Source organism: Electrona antarctica (genome assembly GCF_951216825.1).
Source record: "Electrona antarctica genome assembly, chromosome: 2".
NCBI lineage: Eukaryota > Metazoa > Chordata > Actinopteri > Myctophiformes > Myctophidae > Electrona > Electrona antarctica.
Genome location: NC_136807.1, coordinates 3,523,553 through 3,547,078, shown reverse-complemented (window position 1 = coordinate 3,547,078; position 23,526 = coordinate 3,523,553). Strand labels below are relative to the sequence as shown.

At 43.2% G+C, this 23,526-nt stretch overlaps 1 protein-coding gene and 1 long non-coding RNA gene across 2 annotated transcripts in view; both read right to left on the bottom strand.

Annotated features, from left to right (window-relative positions):
• Positions 1-4,486: 4,486 nt before the first annotated feature.
• Positions 4,487-9,308, bottom strand: LOC306935117. Its single transcript, XR_013791356.1, has 2 exons — positions 6,500-9,308; positions 4,487-5,157 (listed from the first exon to the last, which is right to left on the bottom strand). It is a non-coding gene; the product is annotated as an uncharacterized lncRNA (long non-coding RNA).
• A 2,066-nt stretch (positions 9,309-11,374) lies between these two features.
• itchb (itchy E3 ubiquitin protein ligase b) overlaps positions 11,375-23,526 on the bottom strand; it is a 51,126-nt gene continuing 38,974 nt past the window's right edge. The window contains exons 15-24 of the mRNA XM_079495034.1: positions 23,213-23,284; positions 20,823-20,911; positions 20,167-20,326; positions 18,348-18,481; positions 15,914-16,054; positions 15,100-15,220; positions 13,807-13,911; positions 13,224-13,320; positions 12,690-12,762; positions 11,375-11,837 (exon numbers count right to left, since the gene is read on the bottom strand). Coding sequence (XP_079351160.1) covers positions 11,738-11,837; positions 12,690-12,762; positions 13,224-13,320; positions 13,807-13,911; positions 15,100-15,220; positions 15,914-16,054; positions 18,348-18,481; positions 20,167-20,326; positions 20,823-20,911; positions 23,213-23,284 — 1,092 coding nt within the window. The 3' untranslated portion in view covers positions 11,375-11,737. The remainder of the gene's footprint in view (positions 11,838-12,689; positions 12,763-13,223; positions 13,321-13,806; positions 13,912-15,099; positions 15,221-15,913; positions 16,055-18,347; positions 18,482-20,166; positions 20,327-20,822; positions 20,912-23,212; positions 23,285-23,526) is intronic.

Here is a 23,526-nt window from a genome sequence, read left to right as displayed (position 1 = left end):
GAACCCGCTCAAGGACCCCTGGAACCCCCTCAAGACCCACTGGAACCCCCTTAAGACCCCTGTAACCCCCTTAAGACCCCTGGAACCCCCTCAAGAACCCCCTTAACCCATTTAGGCCTGACGTCGAAATAAATATAAAGTCTTCTGAAAGAATATATATTCAAAGATTTGTGGCACATTTTCACGATTTTTCAAAAATAGCAGACCTACAAGCTCGTAGCGCACCACTCTGTGGTGCGCTACGAGCTTGTAGATCTGCTTTTTTTCAATAGCTAAAGCATAACATAATGCTTAGTTAAAACACCAAAACAGGTTCCCGTCCAGAATGGGTTAAGGATCCCTGGGGGTCCCCAGACCACACTAGGGGTCCAAATGGACCCTAACCGCAGTGGTTCTCAAACCCCCAAATTAATATTTACTTGTACCTGGGACCCCCATCTGAACATGTGTTGTACCAGGGACCCCCATCTGAACATGTGTTGTACCAGGGACCCCCATCTGAACATGTGTTGTACCAGGGACCCCCATCTGAACATGTGTTGTACCAGGGACCCCCATCTGAACATGTGTTGTACCAGGGGCCCCCATCTGAACATGTGTTGTACCAGGGACCCCCATCTGAACATGTGTTGTACCAGGGACCCCCATCTGAACATGTGTTGTACCAGGGACCCCCATCTGAACATGTGTTGTACCTGGGACCCCCATCTGAACATGTGTTGTACCAGGGACCCCCATCTGAACATGTGTTGTACCTGGGACCCCCATCTGAACATGTGTTGTACCAGGGACCCCCATCTGAACATGTGTTGTACCAGGGACCCCCATCTGAACATGTGTTGTACCAGGGACCCCCATCTGAACATGTGTTGTACCTGGGACCCCCATCTGAACATGTGTTGTACCTGGGACCCCCATCTGAACATGTGTTGTACCAGGGACCCCCATCTGAACATGTGTTGTACTTATGTCACGTCAACATGATAAAGAAATATGTTTCTCGGGATGGAGAGGATGTCTCATCTCCACCGATGGTGATGCCGGTGATAACTGTTAATGTAGAGCCTGGTCCATATAGACCGGAAGATGATGGACTGGGTGCGGGCAGTACACCGATGGACTGGGCAGTACACCGATGGACTGGGCAGTACACCGATGGACTGGGCAGTACACCGATGGACTGGGCAGTACACCGATGCCATGCGCCAGATTGAAAAACTCGTCATGATATTAGTGAGTTAATTTTTAGCCACTTGGAATTATTTGGAGACCATCCCACTCAAACTACAGTGCTTCAACATGATGTGGATGTGGGGGAGCATAGACCAATAAAACAACATGCCTACCGGGTTAATCCGACCTAAAGAGCTTTAATGCAGCAGGAGGTGGAGTATCTATTGGAGCGGGGTTATGCGGTCCCTAGTAGTAGCTCGTGGAGCTCACCGTGTTTATTGGTGCCAAAACCTCGCTTTTGCACGGACTACAGAAAAATAAATGTGTCGTATCTGATGGAACCACATTTCATTAATATAGCATAAAATATCTGTTTTAAACTGAAAGTGTTACTCTCGTCTCTCCTCATGAGTGAGAGCAGGCTACAGGACCAACAGGGTAGACATTTAGGCACCAGGTCACAGCTTGTACTCTATGCTAAATAGCTATAGGCCTACTTTGATCTAGCAGCACCTAGACTAGATAGGTCTCCTGTTGTTCTTAGCTGTGACCACACCTAGTGACCTGGGACCATTTGGTGACTGTCTGTTTCAAATGCGCAAGTCTTCCACGGAGGTGGAGCTTAATTTCCATCCACCAGCTGTCTAAAAACTTGGAAAATAAGCTGCGCACAGCTTAAGACGTGCGCGGCTGTCGACCGTTTTGCGCTTAGGTGTGGAAACACTGAGAGGCCTAATTCATCCACTTCATGTACAGACATCATTAAAACGCGACGTCCGTAGTTAGAATACAACAGCAGCGCTGGCTTTCCAGATCCAAACTTAAGTGTTACACAAAGCTTGCTTAATAGCGAAATCAATTCATTCCAATCCACATTAAATGTCGCGCTCTGCGCGTTCATTCATCCGTATGGTATCGCTCATTCCATTAGCTTCAATAGCGTGACATCCATTATGGTTAGATCCTTCCAATCCATGATCCAATTTCAATAATTGTGTCCGTATCAGAGTAAGATTTCAACTTGATTGTAGGGCCAATATGCCTTTCTTTGTTACACCAGAGATATACGGTTCAACGACCAACGTGCTCATACTTTGGGACTTGGGCGTCTTGTTTGTTTACTTGTTTGTCGATGGTGATTGATGATGACTGCAACAGGTTGATATTATGGCAGGAGTTTGTGTTGTGTGAGTGTAATGGTTTCAAAATAAAAACGGGGCAAACAAAACAAGAACAGGCTCCAGACATAAACTAAACAAAAGGTCTCAAAACAGACGAGCGCAGGGTTCAATAAAACAAATAAAGTATTTTTCTGTATTTCTTCAAACTGTGTTGTTTGTGCGAGCTGTTGAAATCTGTATCTCTACTACTGGCCGGCGTCTTTCCACCCACAACTGTGGGCCTGTGGCTTAATTAAAGGGAACCATGGTGCCATTTTCCAAGGCAACCAGCCATTTAGTCACAAATATGTGAAATCAAATTAGATGGCTCCTACAAATACATTATATATTTGGTTTTGAGTGGAGAGGTAAGGGACTGCGATTATGCCTCCCCAACACAGGAAGATTCCTGAATATCCCAGTGCTGCGGACTCTATTTCTTCCTAAGGTATAGATAGACCCCTAGTGCTAGGAAATATGTGAAATATGTGCTTCTGTGGTAGCTTTCGGTGTGTTATCACTATTTAAAACCACAAGCCAAAACGTTTTTCAAAATCCAAATGAAGCATTCTACTTGTATTACTAATATAGTAATACTACTAATACTTGTATTCTACTAGTATTGACCCTGTCTTTTAAAGATGGTACGGATAAAGCTCATGTTTTTCAGAAAAGTTGTTAAAATTAGCATCTCTCTCTAGAAATGTTATCTATTAGGCATAGCCTACTGTAGTGAGTGACTACATAACCTATACTTCTGTTTAGATATAAAGATCCTAAGGACATGTTTTATAGAAACAGAATATAGTGCTAGTGTGTAAGAAAATGGCCACTGAATGCTTGGTGAAAATGTTGCAAAAATGTTTGGTTGCTTGTCCTAAAATTCCAATTTATGATGAATTCCTGTTCTGTTCTTTGACTATATAGAAGTGTCTATTTGTACGTCTTTAAATGTTTTTGATGAATTGAACAAGGTGGACCACTCCCACAACACCAGAGGGAGTTCAACAAACCATGTGCAACCCAGATTCGGTACAAACAAGGGATTAAATTAATTTCGCTCCTATGCCACCAAAATGTGGAACGCCCTACCAACAGTCATTAAGACATGCGAATCCCTTGACTCCTTCAAAACTGCTCTCAAAGGGCACCTACGGACGGCTGCAATTCGAAACTGGCCCCCGTAAAATCTGAATCCCCCACCCACCCGTTTCCCCTCACTGTATATGTTTCTTTTCCCTTTTTACCTCCTATGATGATTCCTTTTTGACTATATAGTTGTGTATATTCGTACGTCTCTAAATGTTTTGATGAATTGAAAATGGTGGGCCCTATTGTAAACAAGTGTAATGCTTTATGGTGTCGTCCACTCACTGTTAACAGTTTTTCTATTGAGTTGTACTTGAAATGTACTGTAATTCTGCAAACTGTTAATAAATCAATCAATCAATCAAAAAAGACCCTCTTGTAAACAAGTGTAATGCTTATTTGGGTCGTCCACTCACAGTTAACAGTCTTTGTATTGAGTTTGTACTTGAAATGTACTGTAATTCTGCAAACTGTTAATAAATATTTCAATCAATCAATCAAAAACCACTTTGTAATAGGCCTGCCTATATATACTTTTTTACAAGGTTTTCATAATGTGTCAATCCTGATGTTAATCTTTAACATCAGGTCAATCTCACATGTTAAAGTTAAGGTCAAGGTAATTTGACCTCTGGGAGAACAACAAATGGAAACAACTTCATGAACATTCACTTGTAATTGTAAATTATATATTCACTTATATTCCATTATAACTCTAGTCCGGTCATGGCTATTTAGTGCCCTCTACTGGCTAAATTGGCATACTGCTGTACTACAGATCTTCATCTGCCTTTGCAATGCATATTGCCCCAGGCAGATTTAAGTCTGGGATAGTGTAACGTCACTTGCCAAAAAGATCTGATCTATAAGTGAACAACTTGATGAGTTTAGAATCGTTTATTTTAACCAAGGTTCATGTTTTAGGTTGTCTCTCACACACACACACACACACACACACACACACACACACACACACACACACACTCAATAGTCTACATAAGGGCACAGATATTTCAATGTCTTGGAAAAGAAACATTTTCATATTAATAGTCTTTCAGCCAAGGCACAAACACACCTGTAAGATTTTATTAATTAATTTTCTATATTACACATCCTTCATGTACATCATAAATCAAACAGGGAAAGAAAATATAGTGTTACCACAAGCCTCTTATTAATAAAACCTCGCTTTCTTTACAAAAGAAAAATTCATTTGTTATCAACACCATTTACAACTTAGGTTCATATACAGGAGGAAAAGCAGTTTTGTCGCAAAGATTCAGGATACCAAAAACCAAGATGAGTGGACATTTTATTTGCCATGATGTGACATAAATTCACCATTATTTACACGTTTGCTTATCTACCAAGTCCCTGGGATTTCAATTAATGATGCACTCAGAAGACAACATGATCAGAATTAACACTTATCTTACAGGCCCTGATTCATGGACATTCTTAGGCCAGTGGTTGGGCATCGTTACCCGCAATTATAGCAAATATTGGGTAAAGTTTATATCATTCCTAAATAGCTCCATATATCCTGCTATATCGTTGCTGACAGGTGGAATCCATGATGTCAAAAAAACGATTCAAATCAATTTGTAAAAATCATGAAAATAGCAGATCTAAAGTTCACAACTCGTCGCATCACCACTACTTTTGTGCGACACTCTTGTATGAAGTCGGACATTTACAACAAACATGTTGAAATATGGAGAAACAAGGTTTCTACCTCACAGCAACGATATCCACGTTATGTTACCCCTCGCTAAAGGAAGAAACAAGGTTTCTACCTCACAGCAACGATATCCACGTTATGTTACCCCTCGCTAAAGGAAGAAACAAGGTGTCTACCTCACAGCAACGATATCCACGTTATGTTACCCCTCGCTAAAGGAAGAAACAAGGTGTCTACCTCACAGCAACGATATCCACGTTATGTTACCCCTCGCTAAAGGAAGAAACAAGGTGTCTACCTCACAGCAACGATATCCACGTTATGTTACCCCTCGCTAAAGGAAGAAACAAGGTGTCTACCTCACAGCAACGATATCCACATTATGTTACCCCTCGCTAAAGGAAGAAACAAGGTTTCTACCTCACAGCAACGATATCCACGTTATGTTACCCCTCGCTAAAGGAAGAAACAAGGTGTCTACCTCACAGCAACGATATCCACGTTATGTTACCCCTCGCTAAAGGAAGAAACAAGGTGTCTACCTCACAGCAACGATATCCACGTTATGTTACCCCTCGCTAAAGGAAGAAACAAGGTGTCTACCTCACAGCAACGATATCCACGTTATGTTACCCCTCGCTAAAGGAAGAAACAAGGTTTCTACCTCACAGCAACGATATCCACGTTATGTTACCCCTCGCTAAAGGAAGAAACAAGGTGTCTACCTCACAGCAACGATATCCACGTTATGTTACCCCTCGCTAAAGGAAGAAACAAGGTGTCTACCTCACAGCAACGATATCCACGTTATGTTACCCCTCGCTAAAGGAAGAAACAAGGTTTCTACCTCAGAGCAACGATATCCACGTTATGTTACCTCTCGCTAAAGGAAGAAACAAGGTTTCTACCTCACAGCAACGATATCCACGTTATGTTACCCCTCGCTAAAGGAAGAAACAAGGTGTCTACCTCACAGCAACGATATCCACGTTATGTTACCCCTCGCTAAAGGAAGAAACAAGGTGTCTACCTCACAGCAACGATATCCACGTTATGTTACCCCTCGCTAAAGGAAGAAACAAGGTGTCTACCTCACAGCAACGATATCCACGTTATGTTACCCCTCGCTAAAGGAAGAAACAAGGTGTCTACCTCACAGCAACGATATCCACGTTATGTTACCCCTCGCTAAAGGAAGAAACAAGGTGTCTACCTCACAGCAACGATATCCACGTTATGTTACCCCTCGCTAAAGGAAGAAACAAGGTGTCTACCTCACAGCAACGATATCCACGTTATGTTACCCCTCGCTAAAGGAAGAAACAAGGTGTCTACCTCACAGCAACGATATCCACGTTATGTTACCCCTCGCTAAAGGAAGAAACAAGGTTTCTACCTCACAGCAACGATATCCACGCTACGTTACCCCTCGCTAAAGGCAATGAAGCCCATCTACATACAGACTTCATGTATCATCAATCCTTTTAGAGAATCTGAAAACAATCCTCTTAAGATTCATGAACCAGTTTAAAACAAGACACATCAATTTACTAGACCCAACATAGAAAAATGTGACAATTCTACTCTGAGAGCACACATCTTTTTTGTCATTGTTTACACCATCAGAGTTAAATGAGCTGTCTGGTTTTAGCTGTGAAACAAGGAGAATCACCTTGTGTTGGAGAGAAACTGGTTGACAAGTAATACAGCTACACAGTAAAAATCATTTATCCAATCGTAACTGTACAATTTGTAAAAAGTGTAAAATTTGGTTCCATGTGTGCGATCTCAAGAGTTAACACATAGGATTTTACTGTGCAGAAGACTGGAAGTTATTGGACACATGTGAGCTTGGTTAATATGCATTTGGAAATCCAGATGTTAGACCGACAAACACTAGCGCCAGTGGTTCCCAACCTTTTCTGGATCAAGGCCCACACTCTTGAAAGCGTTCATGGCCCACCCATCTGACCACTTAACACGACAGCCGCCTTCTTCATTGGTCAGATGGTATGGGTCCTGTGCATTTCATTGGTCAGATGGTATGGGTCCTGTGCATTTCATTGGTCAGATGGTATGGGTCCTGTGCATTTTCAGAGCATGTTTATTTTAATGATTAATCAATCAATCGATCAATCGTGTTCTGGCTCGGATCAATGGAACCAATGTGGTATAATTTAAGTTCATTATGAAGAAAGAAAAATAAATAAATAAATACTGATATTTGCCAATTATTTGGGGGCCCACTTGCAACATCCTCCTGGCCCACCAGTGGGGCCCACAGGTTGGGAATCACTGCTTTAGTTTGAACACTGCAGACAAGACAGTCAGGATAAAAGTCACAACTCCACATCACCTCTGTTCCACTACAGCTGGTCAGGTGTGGTGTAAAAAAGGTTGGTGGCCAGAATCAGTAGTTCTCAAACTTCATGTATTTGGACGCAGACCCCCCCCCTGTCCCTAACTACTCTAACCCTAACCGCACGCAGAAGCCACGTAGTCGGAATGGCGGTACGTCGGAATATCACTCTCTTCCCGGAACCTCCCCCCCCCCCCTCCCCATCTGGAAAATGTTTTGTGCCAGTGAACCCCCAGAAGAGATTTGTGTAAAAACAAAAGAAAAAAAGAAGAAATTAACACTTTCAAAAATGTTCAAAAATGCAAAGAGAAATAAAAAAGAAAAATCTATATATTTTTTTGAGTAGCCAACATGCCAGCAGAGTCTCCACTTAAAGCTGCAATCCTCAAGTTCTATATCAACTGCAACTAATACCCAGGATTAGAACCGGGGTCTCCCGCGTGGAAGATCCCAACCCCTACCGCTCAACTAAGAGGAAATCACTGCTTGGCCAGGGCGAGATATTGGGCTTGTCTTATACCCGCCACGGGTAGTACGCGATAGCAGTCTAAAATGTCTCAATGGAAGAGTAAGGAGACCACCTTAACATACATATTGGTTAAAATAACATTTGCCTCATTAAAATAATTTCCAGATTGCAAGTTTAACCGTCACTGTATATTCTGTCCTACTACAAAGAAATGCCCCATAAAGTTAAAGCACAAACTTGCTATACCTATCCAGTGTTTTGTCATTCGAGTGCATCTTCGCACAGCTGAAGTTTCATGTGTTTTAGTGAGAGAGAACACACACACACACACACACACACACACACACACACACACACACACACACACACACACACACACACACACACACACACACACACACACACACACACACACACACACACACACACACACACACACACACACACACACACACACACACACACACACACACACACACACACACACACACACCAACAGTGGCTTATTTTGGGGTGCTGTCATCATCACCATGTCCTTGCATTGGAATCAGCTAAGTTTTGTCTTGTGTTTCATAGATAGTGTTGTTAGTGATGACGACAGATCAACAGTGCAGTTATGATGGACATCAATCGATGTCTGTGTACCAAAAAGTGACAACCTTTCTGCCAAGGGAAGTTTAACCAATTCAACTCTCAATTCTTAGTCATAACGGACTTGAGTTATAACTGTACTGCTCCCCCGCCCCCATCTACACCAAATGTCTTTGCAAAAATAAAACAGATCTACAAGCTCACAATGCGTCACATTGCAACGTGTTGTAGATCTGCTATTTTTGGTGAAATGTTCCCCCCCAGAATAGGGATGCTGGGGTACAACCATCATTAGATTTATCACACCTTCAACTGGCCCGATTGCGCTTCAACTTATTAAAGTAATTTCCCATAAATATAAAAACGGACTCATCAGGTTGTCGTCTAAAAACTCTGCCATTTTCAGCAATACATGCTACATAGATGCAGCTACGCACACTTCCTTCTACACATCTGCATTGTAGATGAGTGGATCTCCCCTAGCCTGGCTAATAAGCCAGACTCAAATCACACTGTCGTGTGGTATTTGAGTCTGGAGATGCTGTGTATGGATCTTGTTTCCCGGGGGGCGGGTTCAAACATTTTCTCTTTGACGCAATTGGTCACAGCTACTGTCAGTCAAAGGTCTCAAGCATTGAACGTCACTGTACCAAAGCCCGCCCATATTGCATACCGTGTCCCGATTGGCCACACCAGTTCTCTGGTGTAGGAAATGGGCGTACAATTGAGCCTCTCCAGACCGTAATCCGCCGGCAGGCAATTTTATTTTGCCAACGGCTGATTCGGTCTGGCTTATTAGCCAGGCTAGATCTCCCCCCCGCCCCCCCCCCCCCCCCCCCAGGAAAAAAAATCATATTTGAACTGGGGACGCCCCACCCTGACAAGCACTTGGAATTGTAGGACTTGAGGCATTATTTTCGTTTGACTCAGTTGAGATCGACATTGTGAAAATATGCAATCTATAAGCGCACAACGCCTTGTGTGTACCGTGTAGAGCATCTATTTTAAACAATAGTTTAATTTGAACAATCTTTTAACGTGAAACATTTGGAAAAAACATAACGCAAATCTTCTCTTATGGGGGTCATGGGGCATCAAATATTTTCAGATGGGGGGGGTCGGCAGCCAAATCAATTTGGGGGTCCTTGACACGAAATAATGAGAAGATTACAGGTTCAATGTGGGGTTAGGAACCAACACTTATGGGTCTGTACTCTGTATACAAAATGGAACCAGAAACCAGTCCATCGGGTTCCATTTGTACACTCTCAGACAGGGTTAAATGAACACTGGGGATTTGACAGTGTCTAGGAGTCTTTATTTCCTCGAGTTGTGCAGCTTGCACCTTTGTAAACCCTTCTGCTGGTTGTTGTCTCCACACCTTTTTTAAAAGCTCTGTGGATAGTATTTTCTTGTCATTATTTGTCTACATTAAAATCGTGTCAAAGACCGTCAACCAAAACTACATGATTTCTATTCATGATTCCAAAGGACCAAAACACATATGAAGCATTAAGTTTGACATCAGCAAGGGATGGAAAGTGTGCAGAACATTCAGGAAAGCCTACTTTCTGAAAGCTATTTTCCCATCAACTAGCATCACTGTGTCAAAGCTATGCTTCACCGTGTCAAAGCTATGCTTCACTGTGTCAAAGCTATGCTTCACCGTGTCAAAGCTATGCTTCACCGTGTCAAAGCTATGCTTCACCGTGTCAAAGCTATGCTTCACCGTGTCAAAGCTATGCTTCAGCGTGTCAAAGCTATGCTTCACCGTGTCAAAGCTATGCTTCACTGTGTCAAAGCTATGCTTCACCGTGTCAAAGCTATGCTTCACCGTGTCAAAGCTATGCATCACTGTGTCAAAGCTATGCTTCACCGTGTCAAAGCTATGCTTCACCGTGTCAAAGCTATGCTTCACCGTGTCAAAGCTATGCTTCACCGTGTCAAAGCTATGCTTCACCGTGTCAAAGCTATGCTTCACCGTGTCAAAGCTATGCTTCACCGTGTCAAAGCTATGCTTCACCGTGTCAAAGCTATGCTTCACCGTGTCAAAGCTATGCTTCACCGTGTCAAAGCTATGCTTCACCGTGTCAAAGCTATGCTTCACCGTGTCAAAGCTATGCTTCACTGTGTCAAAGCTATGCTTCACCGTGTCAAAGCTATGCTTCACTGTGTCAAAGCTATGCTTCACCGTGTCAAAGCTATGCTTCACCGTGTCAAAGCTATGCTTCACTGTGTCAAAGCCGTGACACAGGTTAAGAACCACTGGTTTAACGGAGGAACAGTATTCTCAGCTCAGCTCTCTACTGAACAACCAGTAGGAGGCGCTATTGCAGCGACATCGATCGCCCTCGCCTCCCGGCTTCCCTCCTACTATCACAACCAACAGTGTTCGCTGGAGCACCGCGGACGATTCAAACCCCTAGTCTCTCCGTGGTGATGGGCAAGACGTTTACCCCCCCACACCTCCACTTCGGTTGTGAAGTGAAGATACACTGTAAACGCTGCGAACGTTAACTTAACCCCCCCTCCCAAAGTTTGAAAGCGGACCACCGACCAATGACCAACTGAAACTAAACTCTTCAGTGTATGGAGTGAAATACAGGAAACGGATTAAACACACAGCAGTTTCTGGAACAAGTGAGAAATGGATTGAGTTAAATACTAAACACACAAAATTAATCTGACACATACAAAAGAAACGAATCATGCTGAAACTTAACCTGGCTCTGAAACAGCCCTGCCATAAATGGGCAGCGTCCTGGTTCCGCGCACAACTTGACAGACAGACAGACAGACAGAAGATGCTTCCTGTGTTTTTGGTTTGGATTTGTAAAAAAAAAAAAAAGGGGAAAAAAAAGAAAAAAGTAGCCATCAGCCTTAAAATCCTACATTTATACTCTGCATCAGGAAGTGTTGCTTGCCGAAAAGCTTTGATCTACAAGATAACAACTTGCATATCAGTTCCTTTCAGCGAGCAACACCGTTACACAATGGAGTATAAATGAAGCTTGGCAAGCCTGTCCTTTTACAACTACATGCACCTTGCAGCCATTTATGCGTGCACACGCACGCACGCACACACCACACACACACACACACACACACACACAAATGCACAGTGCCCATGTATTCGTGTTACACACACGCGCCTTTTCCCGAGAGGCTCCCTGATTTGAACACTGCCGTGTCTTGTTGGGTGCTTGTAGCGTGTCTCACTCCTGTCCGAAGCCTTCCGTCTCTTCAATGGCGAACATCAGCTTTTCTTTCAGCTGTTCGTAGCTCTTGTACGGAGGCAAGTCCAGCCTGTTGAAGCTGCGAGACAAAACCATAGATTCTGTGGTCACAGCCTTCCTTGACCACCTGAACCACAACGACTGCTATTCTGGGGGGGGAAGGGACATTCTGTGGTCACAGCCTTCCTTGACCACCTGAACCACAACGACTGCTATTCTGGGGGGGGAGGGGACATTCTGTGGTCACAGCCTTCCTTGACCACCTGAACCACAACGACTGCTATTCTGGGGGGGGAGGGGACATTCTGTGGTCACAGCCTTCCTTGACCACCTGAACCACAACGACTGCTATTCTGGGGGGGGGGAAGGGACATTCGCCAGAAACAGCAGATCTACAAGCTCTACAGCGTGTCTCAACACGGACGCGTCGTGAGCTTGTAGATCATCTATTGTTGGCGAAGAGATTTTGTGTAGAGGGAATCAGCGCAACAAGTATGGTTGCAACTCAGGTCCGTTTCACTAAGAATAGAGGGTTAAGGGTTTAAGTGGTTACATTATATACTGCAATATAAGGGGGGACTTCACCATACTGTAAGTAATAAACTGCAATATAAGGGGGGACTTCACCATACTGTAAGTAATAAACAAGTTAAAATAAACAAGAAGATCATATAAAAATTCAGTTAAACCTGTTTAACCTGTATATGCACCGGTTATCTCCCCTTGTGTGTATTGTACGTATATTGTCTTGTTTTGGGTTGTATGTATTGTCAATTGTCAGTCGTTTCGTTTACATGTATGTTTGATTAAAATTCAATAAAACGTAAATTAAAAAAAAAAAAAAAAAGATCATATCAAATCTATAGGTTTTATTCACTAACTTCAAACTGATTGGAAGCCAGTGTAGTTTTGTTGAACAGTGTCTACTCACCATGTGTGACTCCTGGGAAGCCAGTTCTCCTTTCCCACTTTCTCAATACAGAACTTCTGTGGCCCGTTGCTCCCTATGAGGCCAAGTACAGTACATACAACAGCTGTCAATATCGCTTCAGCCTTCATTCACACCCGGGTTATCATAGTTTTGCGTTTTTTTTCATAATTGTATTATATTCTTTTTCCATTCGTTTTTCTCCACTGCATGACCCTGTCAGTCATACATATATATACAATTGAGCTTAACCCATTTTGGGCGGGAACCCCTTTTGGTGTTTTAAACATTGTTATAATTGAGCTATTGAAAAATAGCAGAACTACAAGCTCGTAGCGCGCCACCGAGTGGCGCGCTACGAGCTTGTAGGTCTGCTATTTTTGAAAAATCGTGAAAATATTTATTTCAGAAAACTGATTTAGACGTTTTTTTTTTTATTTCGAGGTCAGGCCTACATGGCACCAGAAGGTTAGGGGGAAAAGTTAAATAATTAGAATTAGAAAAGGAAAGGGAGAATGGTTAAATGGCTTTTCTTACCCATCAGGTCAGCGAAGCCACCTACAGGCAATCGGCACGTTCCAGTGACAAACTGCAGCAGTCTCATCCTCTTCTCATTGTCCATCTCCTTAATCAGCTAAAAGGCAAACACAGACAGACAGTCTGGCTTAAAAATGTTACCAGCACATTTTTGCCTGTGTAGCTTTTTAAGCATTGGTTCCCAAACACTGGGCCAGAACCCATTTGTGGGTCGCGGACACATTTTTAGGTTTTTTTGTTTCTTACATTTTTGGTTTCAATTATTATTATTTCAAAACATTTTCATAAAACATTCCCAAAGAAAGCAATATTTTTCATGAATTAAAAACAAATTCAATTATTTTTTTCCAGTAATTTCATGAAGAAACAAAAGAAAAATCAAAGAAATTCCATAAATTTGAAAATAAATGTTTAAGTAGTAGCGTAAAATAGCAGATCTACAAGGCGCCAACGCGGCGCAAAGCGTCGCGTTGGGAGCTTGTAGATCAGATATTTTCACTCGCTTGGGTCCCGGGGAGGCATCAAATGTGTCTTTTTAGTCACAGGCTAAAAGGTTGGGGAACAACTGGGTTAAAGTACTGACCTGCCAGAACCAGACGATCTGCTTGCTGCTGCGTGCATAGTGTCTGTAGATGGTGCTCCTCTGCCAGTCTGCCAGGTCGATCTCCTGCATCCCACACAGCATCACCTGCAGCAGGAGGAACCACACACACACTGGCTCAGACAGGGAGCACACACACTGGCTCAGACAGGGAGCACACACACTGGCTCAGACAGGGAGCACACACACTGGCTCAGACAGGGAGCACACACACTGGCTCAGACAGGGAGCACACACACTGGCTCAGACAGGGAGCACACACACTGGCTCTGACAGGGAGCACACACACACACTGGCTCAGACAGGGAGCACACACACACACACTGGCTCAGACAGGGAGCACACACACACACTGGCTCAGACAGGGAGCACACACACACATTGGCTCAGACAGGGAGCACACACACACATTGGCTCAGACAGGGAGCACACACACACTGGCTCAGACAGGGAGCACACACACTGGCTCAGACAGGGAGCACACACACACACTGGCTCAGACAGGGAGCACACACACTGGCTCAGACAGGGAGCACACACACACACTGGCTCAGACAGGGAGCACACACACACACTGGCTCAGACAGGGAGCACACACACTGGCTCAGACACGACCCACAGTTGATTTGCGCTCGTCTCCAATCAGTCGAGTTCAAATTCACTCATGATCATTTATCGACAATCAATTGCGGACAGCTGACAACAGCCATTGTTTTTAATAATTCACCGTCCCATTTTGTGGGAGCTTCGGGGTCCATGATGATAATCTATCAATACTGATATAACGCATTTCTCACTTTCCACTTTAAATTGAATATCATCGCCATCGGGCAGAAACATGGTCACTCCACATTTCCACTTCCACAGCAACGATATACTGTATGTAAATGTTTAAACTGTAAACTTTGCATAAATTGCCGAGCGGCAATAATTCCATCCAGAAAGTACAAACTGACATGAACATGTGACAATAAAGTGGGGTCGGATATTATACTGTATGATCAATATAACCACGTTAAATGTCACATTATGTAAACGTTGCATATTCAGGAAGAACAAATGAACATGAATAGGACACACACACACACACACACACACACACACACACACACACACACACACACACACACACACACACACACACACACACACACACACACACACACACACACACACACACACACACACACACACACACACACACACACACACACACACACACACACACACACACACACACACACACACACACACACAGGCATGTCCAACACAAACCTCCAGCTCTTTGGCATCAAAATACTGCAGATACTGTTGGGGGAGGACCTCGTTGAAGCCTTCCAAGAAAGCCTGCGTCTGCTCCTCCACGCCTCTAGAGAGACGCCACTCTGCCACCAGCCTATAGACACACATACATTAGATCAGGGTTAGCCTCTAGAGAGACGCCACTCTGCCACCAGCCTATAGACACACATACATTAGATCAGGGTTAGCCTCTAGAGACGCCACTCTGCCACCAGCCTATAGACACACATACATTAGATCAGGGTTAGCCTCTAGAGACGCCACTCTGCCACCAGCCTATAGACACACATACATTAGATCAGGGTTAGCCTCTAGAGACGCCACTCTGCCACCAGCCTATAGACACACATACATTAGATCAGGGTTAGCCTCTAGAGACGCCACTCTGCCACCAGCCTATAGACACACATACATTAGATCAGGGTTAGCCTCTAGAGACGCCACTCTGCCACCAGCCTATAGACACACATACATTAGATCAGGGTTAGCCTCTAGAGACGCCACTCTGCCACCAGCCTATAGACACACATACATTAGACAAGTAAGACGCGTAAACGCGGGAAGCGAACGAAGCTGTTGTGGCAGTCTGACTGACACACACACACACACACACACACACACACACACACACACACACACACACACACACACACACACACACACACACACACACACACACACACACACACACACACACACACACACACACACACACACACACACACACACACACACACACACACACACATCGTTCCAATTTCATGACATTTCTGACACTGTGACCCACCTGACATACTCCTCCTTGTTCTCCTCGGTGACCTGCAGGTCTCCTCCTCCCTCCTTCAGCTCGTGGGTGGTGATCTCCCCCAGGATCTCCTTGTCCACAGAGAAGAACATCTCCAGGCCACACTCCTCTATGTTGTTATCCCTGCCAAGAGAACAGTTATTACTACAGCCTCTCGCCTCACCTTCACTCAACTCAACTCAGTTATTACTACAGCCTCTCACCTCACCTTCACTCAACTCAACTCAGTTATTACTACAGCCTCTCACCTCACCTTCACTCAACTCAACTCAGTTATTACTACAGCCTCTCACCTCACCTTCACTCAACTCAACTCAGTTATTACTACAGCCTCTCACCTCACCTTCACTCAACTCAACTCAGTTATTACTACAGCCTCTCACCTCACCTTCACTCAACTCAGTTATTACTACAGCCTCTCACCTCACCTTCACTCAACTCAACTCAGTTATTACTACAGCCTCTCACCTCACCTTCACTCAACTCAACTCAGTTATTACTACAGCCTCTCGCCTCACCTTCACTCAACTCAACTCAGTTATTACTACAGCCTCTCACCTCACCTTCACTCAACTCAACTCAGTTATTACTACAGCCTCTCACCTCACCTTCACTCAACTCAACTCAGTTATTACTACAGCCTCTCACCTCACCTTCACTCAACTCAGTTATTACTACAGCCTCTCACCTCACCTTCACTCAACTCAACTCAGTTATTACTACAGCCTCTCGCCTCACCTTCACTCAACTCAACTCAACTCAGTTATTACTACAGCCTCTCACCTCACCTTCACTCAACTCAACTCAGTTATTACTACAGCCTCTCGCCTCACCTTCACTCAACTCAACTCAGTTATTACTACAGCCTCTCACCTCACCTTCACTCAACTCAACTCAGTTATTACTACAGCCTCTCACCTCACCTTCACTCAACTCAACTCAGTTATTACTACAGCCTCTCGCCTCACCTTCACTCAACTCAACTCAACTCAGTTATTACTACAGCCTCTCGCCTCACCTTCACTCAACTCAACTCAGTTATTACTACAGCCTCTCACCTCACCTTCACTCAACTCAACTCAGTTATTACTACAGCCTCTCGCCTCACCTTCACTCAACTCAGTTATTACTACAGCCTCTCACCTCACCTTCACTCAACTCAGTTATTACTACAGCCTCTCACCTCACCTTCACTCAACTCAACTCAGTTATTACTACAGCCTCTCGCCTCACCTTCACTCAACTCAGTTATTACTACAGCCTCTCGCCTCACCTTCACTCAACTCAACTCAGTTATTACTACAGCCTCTCACCTCACCTTCACTCAACTCAACTCAGTTATTACTACAGCCTCTCACCTCACCTTCACTCAACTCAACTCAGTTATTACTACAGCCTCTCACCTCACCTTCACTCAACTCAACTCAGTTATTACTACAGCCTCTCACCTCACCTTCACTCAACTCAACTCAGTTATTACTACAGCCTCTCACCTCACCTTCACTCAACTCAGTTATTACTACAGCCTCTCACCTCACCTTCACTCAACTCAACTCACCAGTTATTACTACAGCCTCTCGCCTCACCTTCACTCAACTCAACTCACCAGAGTTATTACTACAGCCTATCAAAATTAGACAATCCAAACAAATTGTGATTAAAAACTAGAGCTTTCTGTATTTTGTTTCTCTCTTAACTTTTCTATATCAAATTACAGAATGGTTCAGGTTATGGTAACAGTGTCTCACTAATCGATAAAGCTAAATATTTGATCTTTTTGCCTGTAATGATATGATATACTTGGGCAAATACTTCATAATATTATTAAGTATATAGCCATTGTATTTGTTCCCAAATGAGATTTCAAATGATTACGTTAATTTGAAAGCCATCCTAATCTCCTTAATAATAAACACCTGATCCATATGAGTGAGTTGTAGAACATAGTGGTCTATAATAATAATAAACACCTGATCCATATGAGTGAGTTGTAGAACATAGTGGTCTATAATAATAATAAACACCTGATCCATATGAGTGAGTTGTAGAACTCGGGGTCTATTGACTCCAGGTCTTAATAATAAACACCTGATCCATATGAGTGAGTTGTAGAACATAGTGGTCTATAATAATAATAAACACCTGATCCATATGAGTGAGTTGTAGAACTCGGGGTCTATTGACTCCAGGTCTTAATAATAAACACCTGATCCATATGAGTGAGTTGTAGAACATAGTGGTCTATAATAATAATAAACACCTGATCCATATGAGTGAGTTGTAGAACTCCTAATCTCCTTAATAATAAACACCTGATCCATATGAGTGAGTTGTAGAACTCCTAATCTCCTTAATAATAAACACCTGATCCATATGAGTGAGTTGTAGAACTCCTAATCTCCTTAATAATAAACACCTGATCCATATGAGTGAGTTGTAGAACTCGGGGTCTATTGACTCCAGGTCTTTGAGAGCCAGAGGCTTGTTAAGGATGCGCTTGTAGAACGGCAGAGAGAACCCCGTGTCGATGAACTTCCCATGGAACAGCGCCTGTGAACACAAACATACAGAGCAGAATAAATACACCAGTATAACTGTAACACAGCATGTAGAATGAACAGGGCTTCAGTTTGCATATTGAACATCAGACAGATATTTTCTTAACCGTTTGACCGCTACCATTATTCAATCCCTCCGCCGCGTCCTGCCAGGGTTTTATCGCGCGTAACACTTACTTTGAAGAGCCAAATATCCGTAATCGCATTTTACTATGAAACCATTCTGTGTGTGTTGACTAAGCTGGTGCTTGTTCTCTCGGTCGGTGGTGGAAAAAGTGGACCGCGAGTATCACAGCGCCTGCTACAGGCCGTTGAAAACGCTTGTCTGGGACAAAGCGACCCCTGCAATGTCGCTTCTGTGAGATACACAGCCGTCTGAAAACCGAGCAGGCAATGTAAGTGGATGCGCGCGCATCTTCAAAATGGCCGCGGCCATTGGCTCAGAAGCATAACAGAGCTAACTACGGTAGCTTTCGATACGATCGTATTAAAACATGCATTAAAGAATACATCGCTGTTAAAACGGCTTTTCCGGGTGTGGCACGCTACGCTATTCTACGTGTCTATGTTCCTGGCAGGCCTTGTGTTAAAATGTAATTGTAATGTACAATTGACCAAACCAGACTACATATTTTACTGATCTAATCAGCATGAGATTTATATTTATTGCCAAGTATGAGACAGTGCAACCTTGTTGTGGTCGCAGGGTCTGACGTTATGTTTAATGTTATTTTTTATCTACGAGCCTAAATTTCATATACCTGTTATCTATGTGTAAAACACTACAGAGAACACATGTTTCTTCATAAAACAGTATGTCTTTCCTACAGTACTATACAACACATTATATTTGATTGTAGATGAGAACTCCCCCCCTGATATAAGAAACATGGACTCAATCACCTCATTTCAAACCCACCTGTTTAGGCAGGCCTATGATTGATCTGTGTTTCTGCTGCAACATATACTTTATTGTCTGCTTTTGCTTTTAACTGTGTTTTGTGTCAACTGTTTTTAACTTGTTGTACGGCGAACTTGAGTGCCCTGAAAGGCGCCTCATAAATAAAATGTATTATTATTATTATGAACTAGTTCCTATTACTCTGGAGAAGTAAAGGCAACCGCAATATGCAATATTATATAACTGAACATGAACTATCAATGAATAGTTAGTTACAGCAAGTCTGCATGTGAGTATTAACCCATTTTGGGCGGGAACCCCTTTTGGTGTTTTAAAGCATTATGTTATACTTTAGCTATTGAAAAATAGCAGATCTACAAGCTCAACTTGTAGGTCTGCTATTTTTGAAAAATCATGAAAATGTGCCTCAAATCTTTGAATATATATTCTTTCAGAGTTTCTGTTTTTAACTCAAATCATTACTTCCGAGGGGTCCCTGCCTCCTGGAACAACACATTTTCAGATGGGGGGGTCGGCGGCATATTACATATCATTTTTGGGGTCCTTGACATGAAATATTGAGAACCACTGATATAGAAACACAAATTTCGACGTCAGGCCTAAATGGGTTAACAAGTATAGCTTTAGACTACTGTATATAAATAATAACTTTCCAGTGGATTCCAGTGGAACATAGGTAGGTTATTTCTTTCCGTAATGGTTACTAGTTACTAGCCATGCTGCCAAAAAGTGGAACACAAGCCAAAATGACTGACCATGGCAATAAAGCGTCCAATGAACTTGAAGTACTTCAGGTGGTCTGGGTTGATGTAGGAGGCGGGGTTAATCTGGAGACAGTAGTTGTCCTTCCCGGCATACTCAAAGAGACAATACATGGGGTTCAACACCTCATGGGACAGCAGAAAGAACCATTCCCTAAAGAAGACAGACAGACAGACAGAGGAGACATTCATAAAGGACAGCACAACAGTAGATGTACAGTACAGGTAAGGTACAGTAAGTGAATCAGGAAACGGGCCCTTACCGCAAACGTTGGAAGCCAATCAGAGTGTAATATGGAAAACATGACACACACACACACACACCTTGATCACATAACTCCGGAGAGAATGTTTACCGTGTTGTGAGAGTTTGACAGGTTTTAGACAACATCTGCATCTCCAGTAATCTGGAGTACATTTTGAAGAAAATGCAAATGGCCATGGCATGGCATGGCATGGCCGATTAGAAACTTTGGGGGTAGAAGTTCTTCCTTGGTCTACTAGGAGTATGCAAAGTGTCGGTGCAGCAGTCTCTAAGATTAGCTGCTCACATACAGACAGATAGACAGACCTAAGCCTCGCTCCCGGCCGTTCTGGCCTAGCAGCGATAATGAAGGAGTATGATGAATACAACAACAATATGGACTTGCCTGGCCACCCCTCCATAGTCGAGGCCTTCTTCTCCAGGGAAGATGATCCACAGTCTCCTGCGGAGATCCTGGGAGTTGAAGCTCATGATCTAAAACAGACAAATTCATGTATTCAGTGGTGAATGAATAAATAAATACAATGCCATACAACATCAATTTGGACCATTTTCCTTTTATAATAGGAGGACCACAGTCATAGGCTATGGCTATTTATTTGAGCGTCCTTGATATGGAAAGGACCGGGAAGCCCTGAGGTAGGATGGTTTTAAAACATTTACCTGTGATATGGAAAGGACCGGGAAGCCCTGAGGTAGGATGGTTTTAAATATGATATGGAAAGGACCGGGAAGCCCTGAGATAGGATGGTTTTAAATATGATATGGAAAGGACCGGGAAGCCCTGAGGTAGGATGGTTTTAAATATGATATGGAAAGGACCGGGAAGCCCTGAGGTAGGATGGTTTTAAATATGATATGGAAAGGACCGGGAAGCCCTGAGGTAGGATGGTTTTAAATATGATATGGAAAGGACCGGGAAGCCCTGAGGTAGGATGGTTTTAAATATGATATGGAAAGGACCGGGAAGCCCTGAGGTAGGATGGTTTTAAATATGATATGGAAAGGACCGGGAAGCCCTGAGGTAGGATGGTTTTAAATATGATATGGAAAGGACCGGGAAGCCCTGAGATAGGATGGTTTTAAATATGATATGGAAAGGACCGGGAAGCCCTGAGGTAGGATGGTTTTAAATATGATATGGAAAGGACCGGGAAGCCCTGAGATAGGATGGTTTTAAATATGATATGGAAAGGACCGGGAAGCCCTGAGGTAGGATGGTTTTAAAACATTTACCTTTAAAGGACCGGGAAGCCCTGAGGTAGGATGGTTTTAAAACATTTACCTGTGAAGCCCTGAGGTAGGATGGTTTTAAATATGATATGGAAAGGACCGGGAAGCCCTGAGGTAGGATGGTTTTAAAACATTTACCTGTCCTTGATATGGAAAGGACCGGGAAGCCCTGAGGTAGGATGGTTTTAAATATGATATGGAAAGGACCGGGAAGCCCTGAGATAGGATGGTTTTAAAACATTTACCTGTGAAAGGACCGGGAAGCCCTGAGGTAGGATGGTTTTAAAACATTTACCTTTAAAGGACCGGGAAGCCCTGAGGTAGGATGGTTTTAAATATGATATGGAAAGGACCGGGAAGCCCTGAGGTAGGATGGTTTTAAAACATTTACCTGTGAAGCCCTGAGGTAGGATGGTTTTAAATATGATATGGAAAGGACCGGGAAGCCCTGAGGTAGGATGGTTTTAAATATGATATGGAAAGGACCGGGAAGCCCTGAGGTAGGATGGTTTTAAATATGATATGGAAAGGACCGGGAAGCCCTGAGGTAGGATGGTTTTAAAACATTTACCTGTGAAAGGACCGGGAAGCCCTGAGGTAGGATGGTTTTAAAACATTTACCTTTAAAGGACCGGGAAGCCCTGAGGTAGGATGGTTTTAAAACATTTACCTTTAAAGGACCGGGAAGCCCTGAGGTAGGATGGTTTTAAAACATTTACCTGTGAAAGGACCGGGAAGCCCTGAGGTAGGATGGTTTTAAAACATTTACCTGTGAAGCCCTGAGGTAGGATGGTTTTAAAACATTTACCTGTGAAGCCCTGAGGTAGGATGGTTTTAAAACATTTACCTGTGAAGCCCTGAGGTAGGATGGTTTTAAAACATTTACCTGTGAAGCCCTGAGGTAGGATGGTTTTAAAACATTTACCTGTGAAGCCCTGAGGTAGGATGGTTTTAAAACATTTACCTGTGAAGCCCTGAGGTAGGATGGTTTTAAATATGATATGGAAAGGACCGGGAAGCCCTGAGGTAGGATGGTTTTAAAACATTTACCTGTGAAAGGACCGGGAAGCCCTGAGGTAGGATGGTTTTAAATATGATATGGAAAGGACCGGGAAGCCCTGAGGTAGGATGGTTTTAAAACATTTACCTTTAAAGGACCGGGAAGCCCTGAGGTAGGATGGTTTTAAAACATTTACCTGTGAAAGGACCGGGAAGCCCTGAGGTAGGATGGTTTTAAAACATTTACCTGTGAAAGGACCGGGAAGCCCTGAGGTAGGATGGTTTTAAAACATTTACCTTTAAAGGACCGGGAAGCCCTGAGATAGGATGGTTTTAAAACATTTACCTTTAAAGGACCGGGAAGCCCTGAGATAGGATGGTTTTAAAACATTTACCTTTAAAGGACCGGGAAGCCCTGAGGTAGGATGGTTTTAAAACATTTACCTTTAAAGGACCGGGAAGCCCTGAGATAGGATGGTTTTAAAACATTTACCTGTGAAAGGACCGGGAAGCCCTGAGGTAGGATGGTTTTAAAACATTTACCTGTGCGAAGGAATCCTCAAACAACGTTTTTCTGGTGACCGTGATCTTGATGTGTTGAGGCATTGACAGTTGCTGTGGAATGGGAAATCACAAGTGATTAACCACTAATTATAGGCTAAAGTGTCCAAGATTGTTTGAAAATACTGAAAATACAATACAAATCTACAAGCTTGTAATGTGACTCATTTTGAGCTTTGAGGTATATGTACATGCCCTATATAATTTATACTTACATCGAAAGGGTGTAACTTGTCAAAAAGAACTAATCTACATAAGCTAACAATGTGTTGCAATCTTTGACATGCAACACTTGA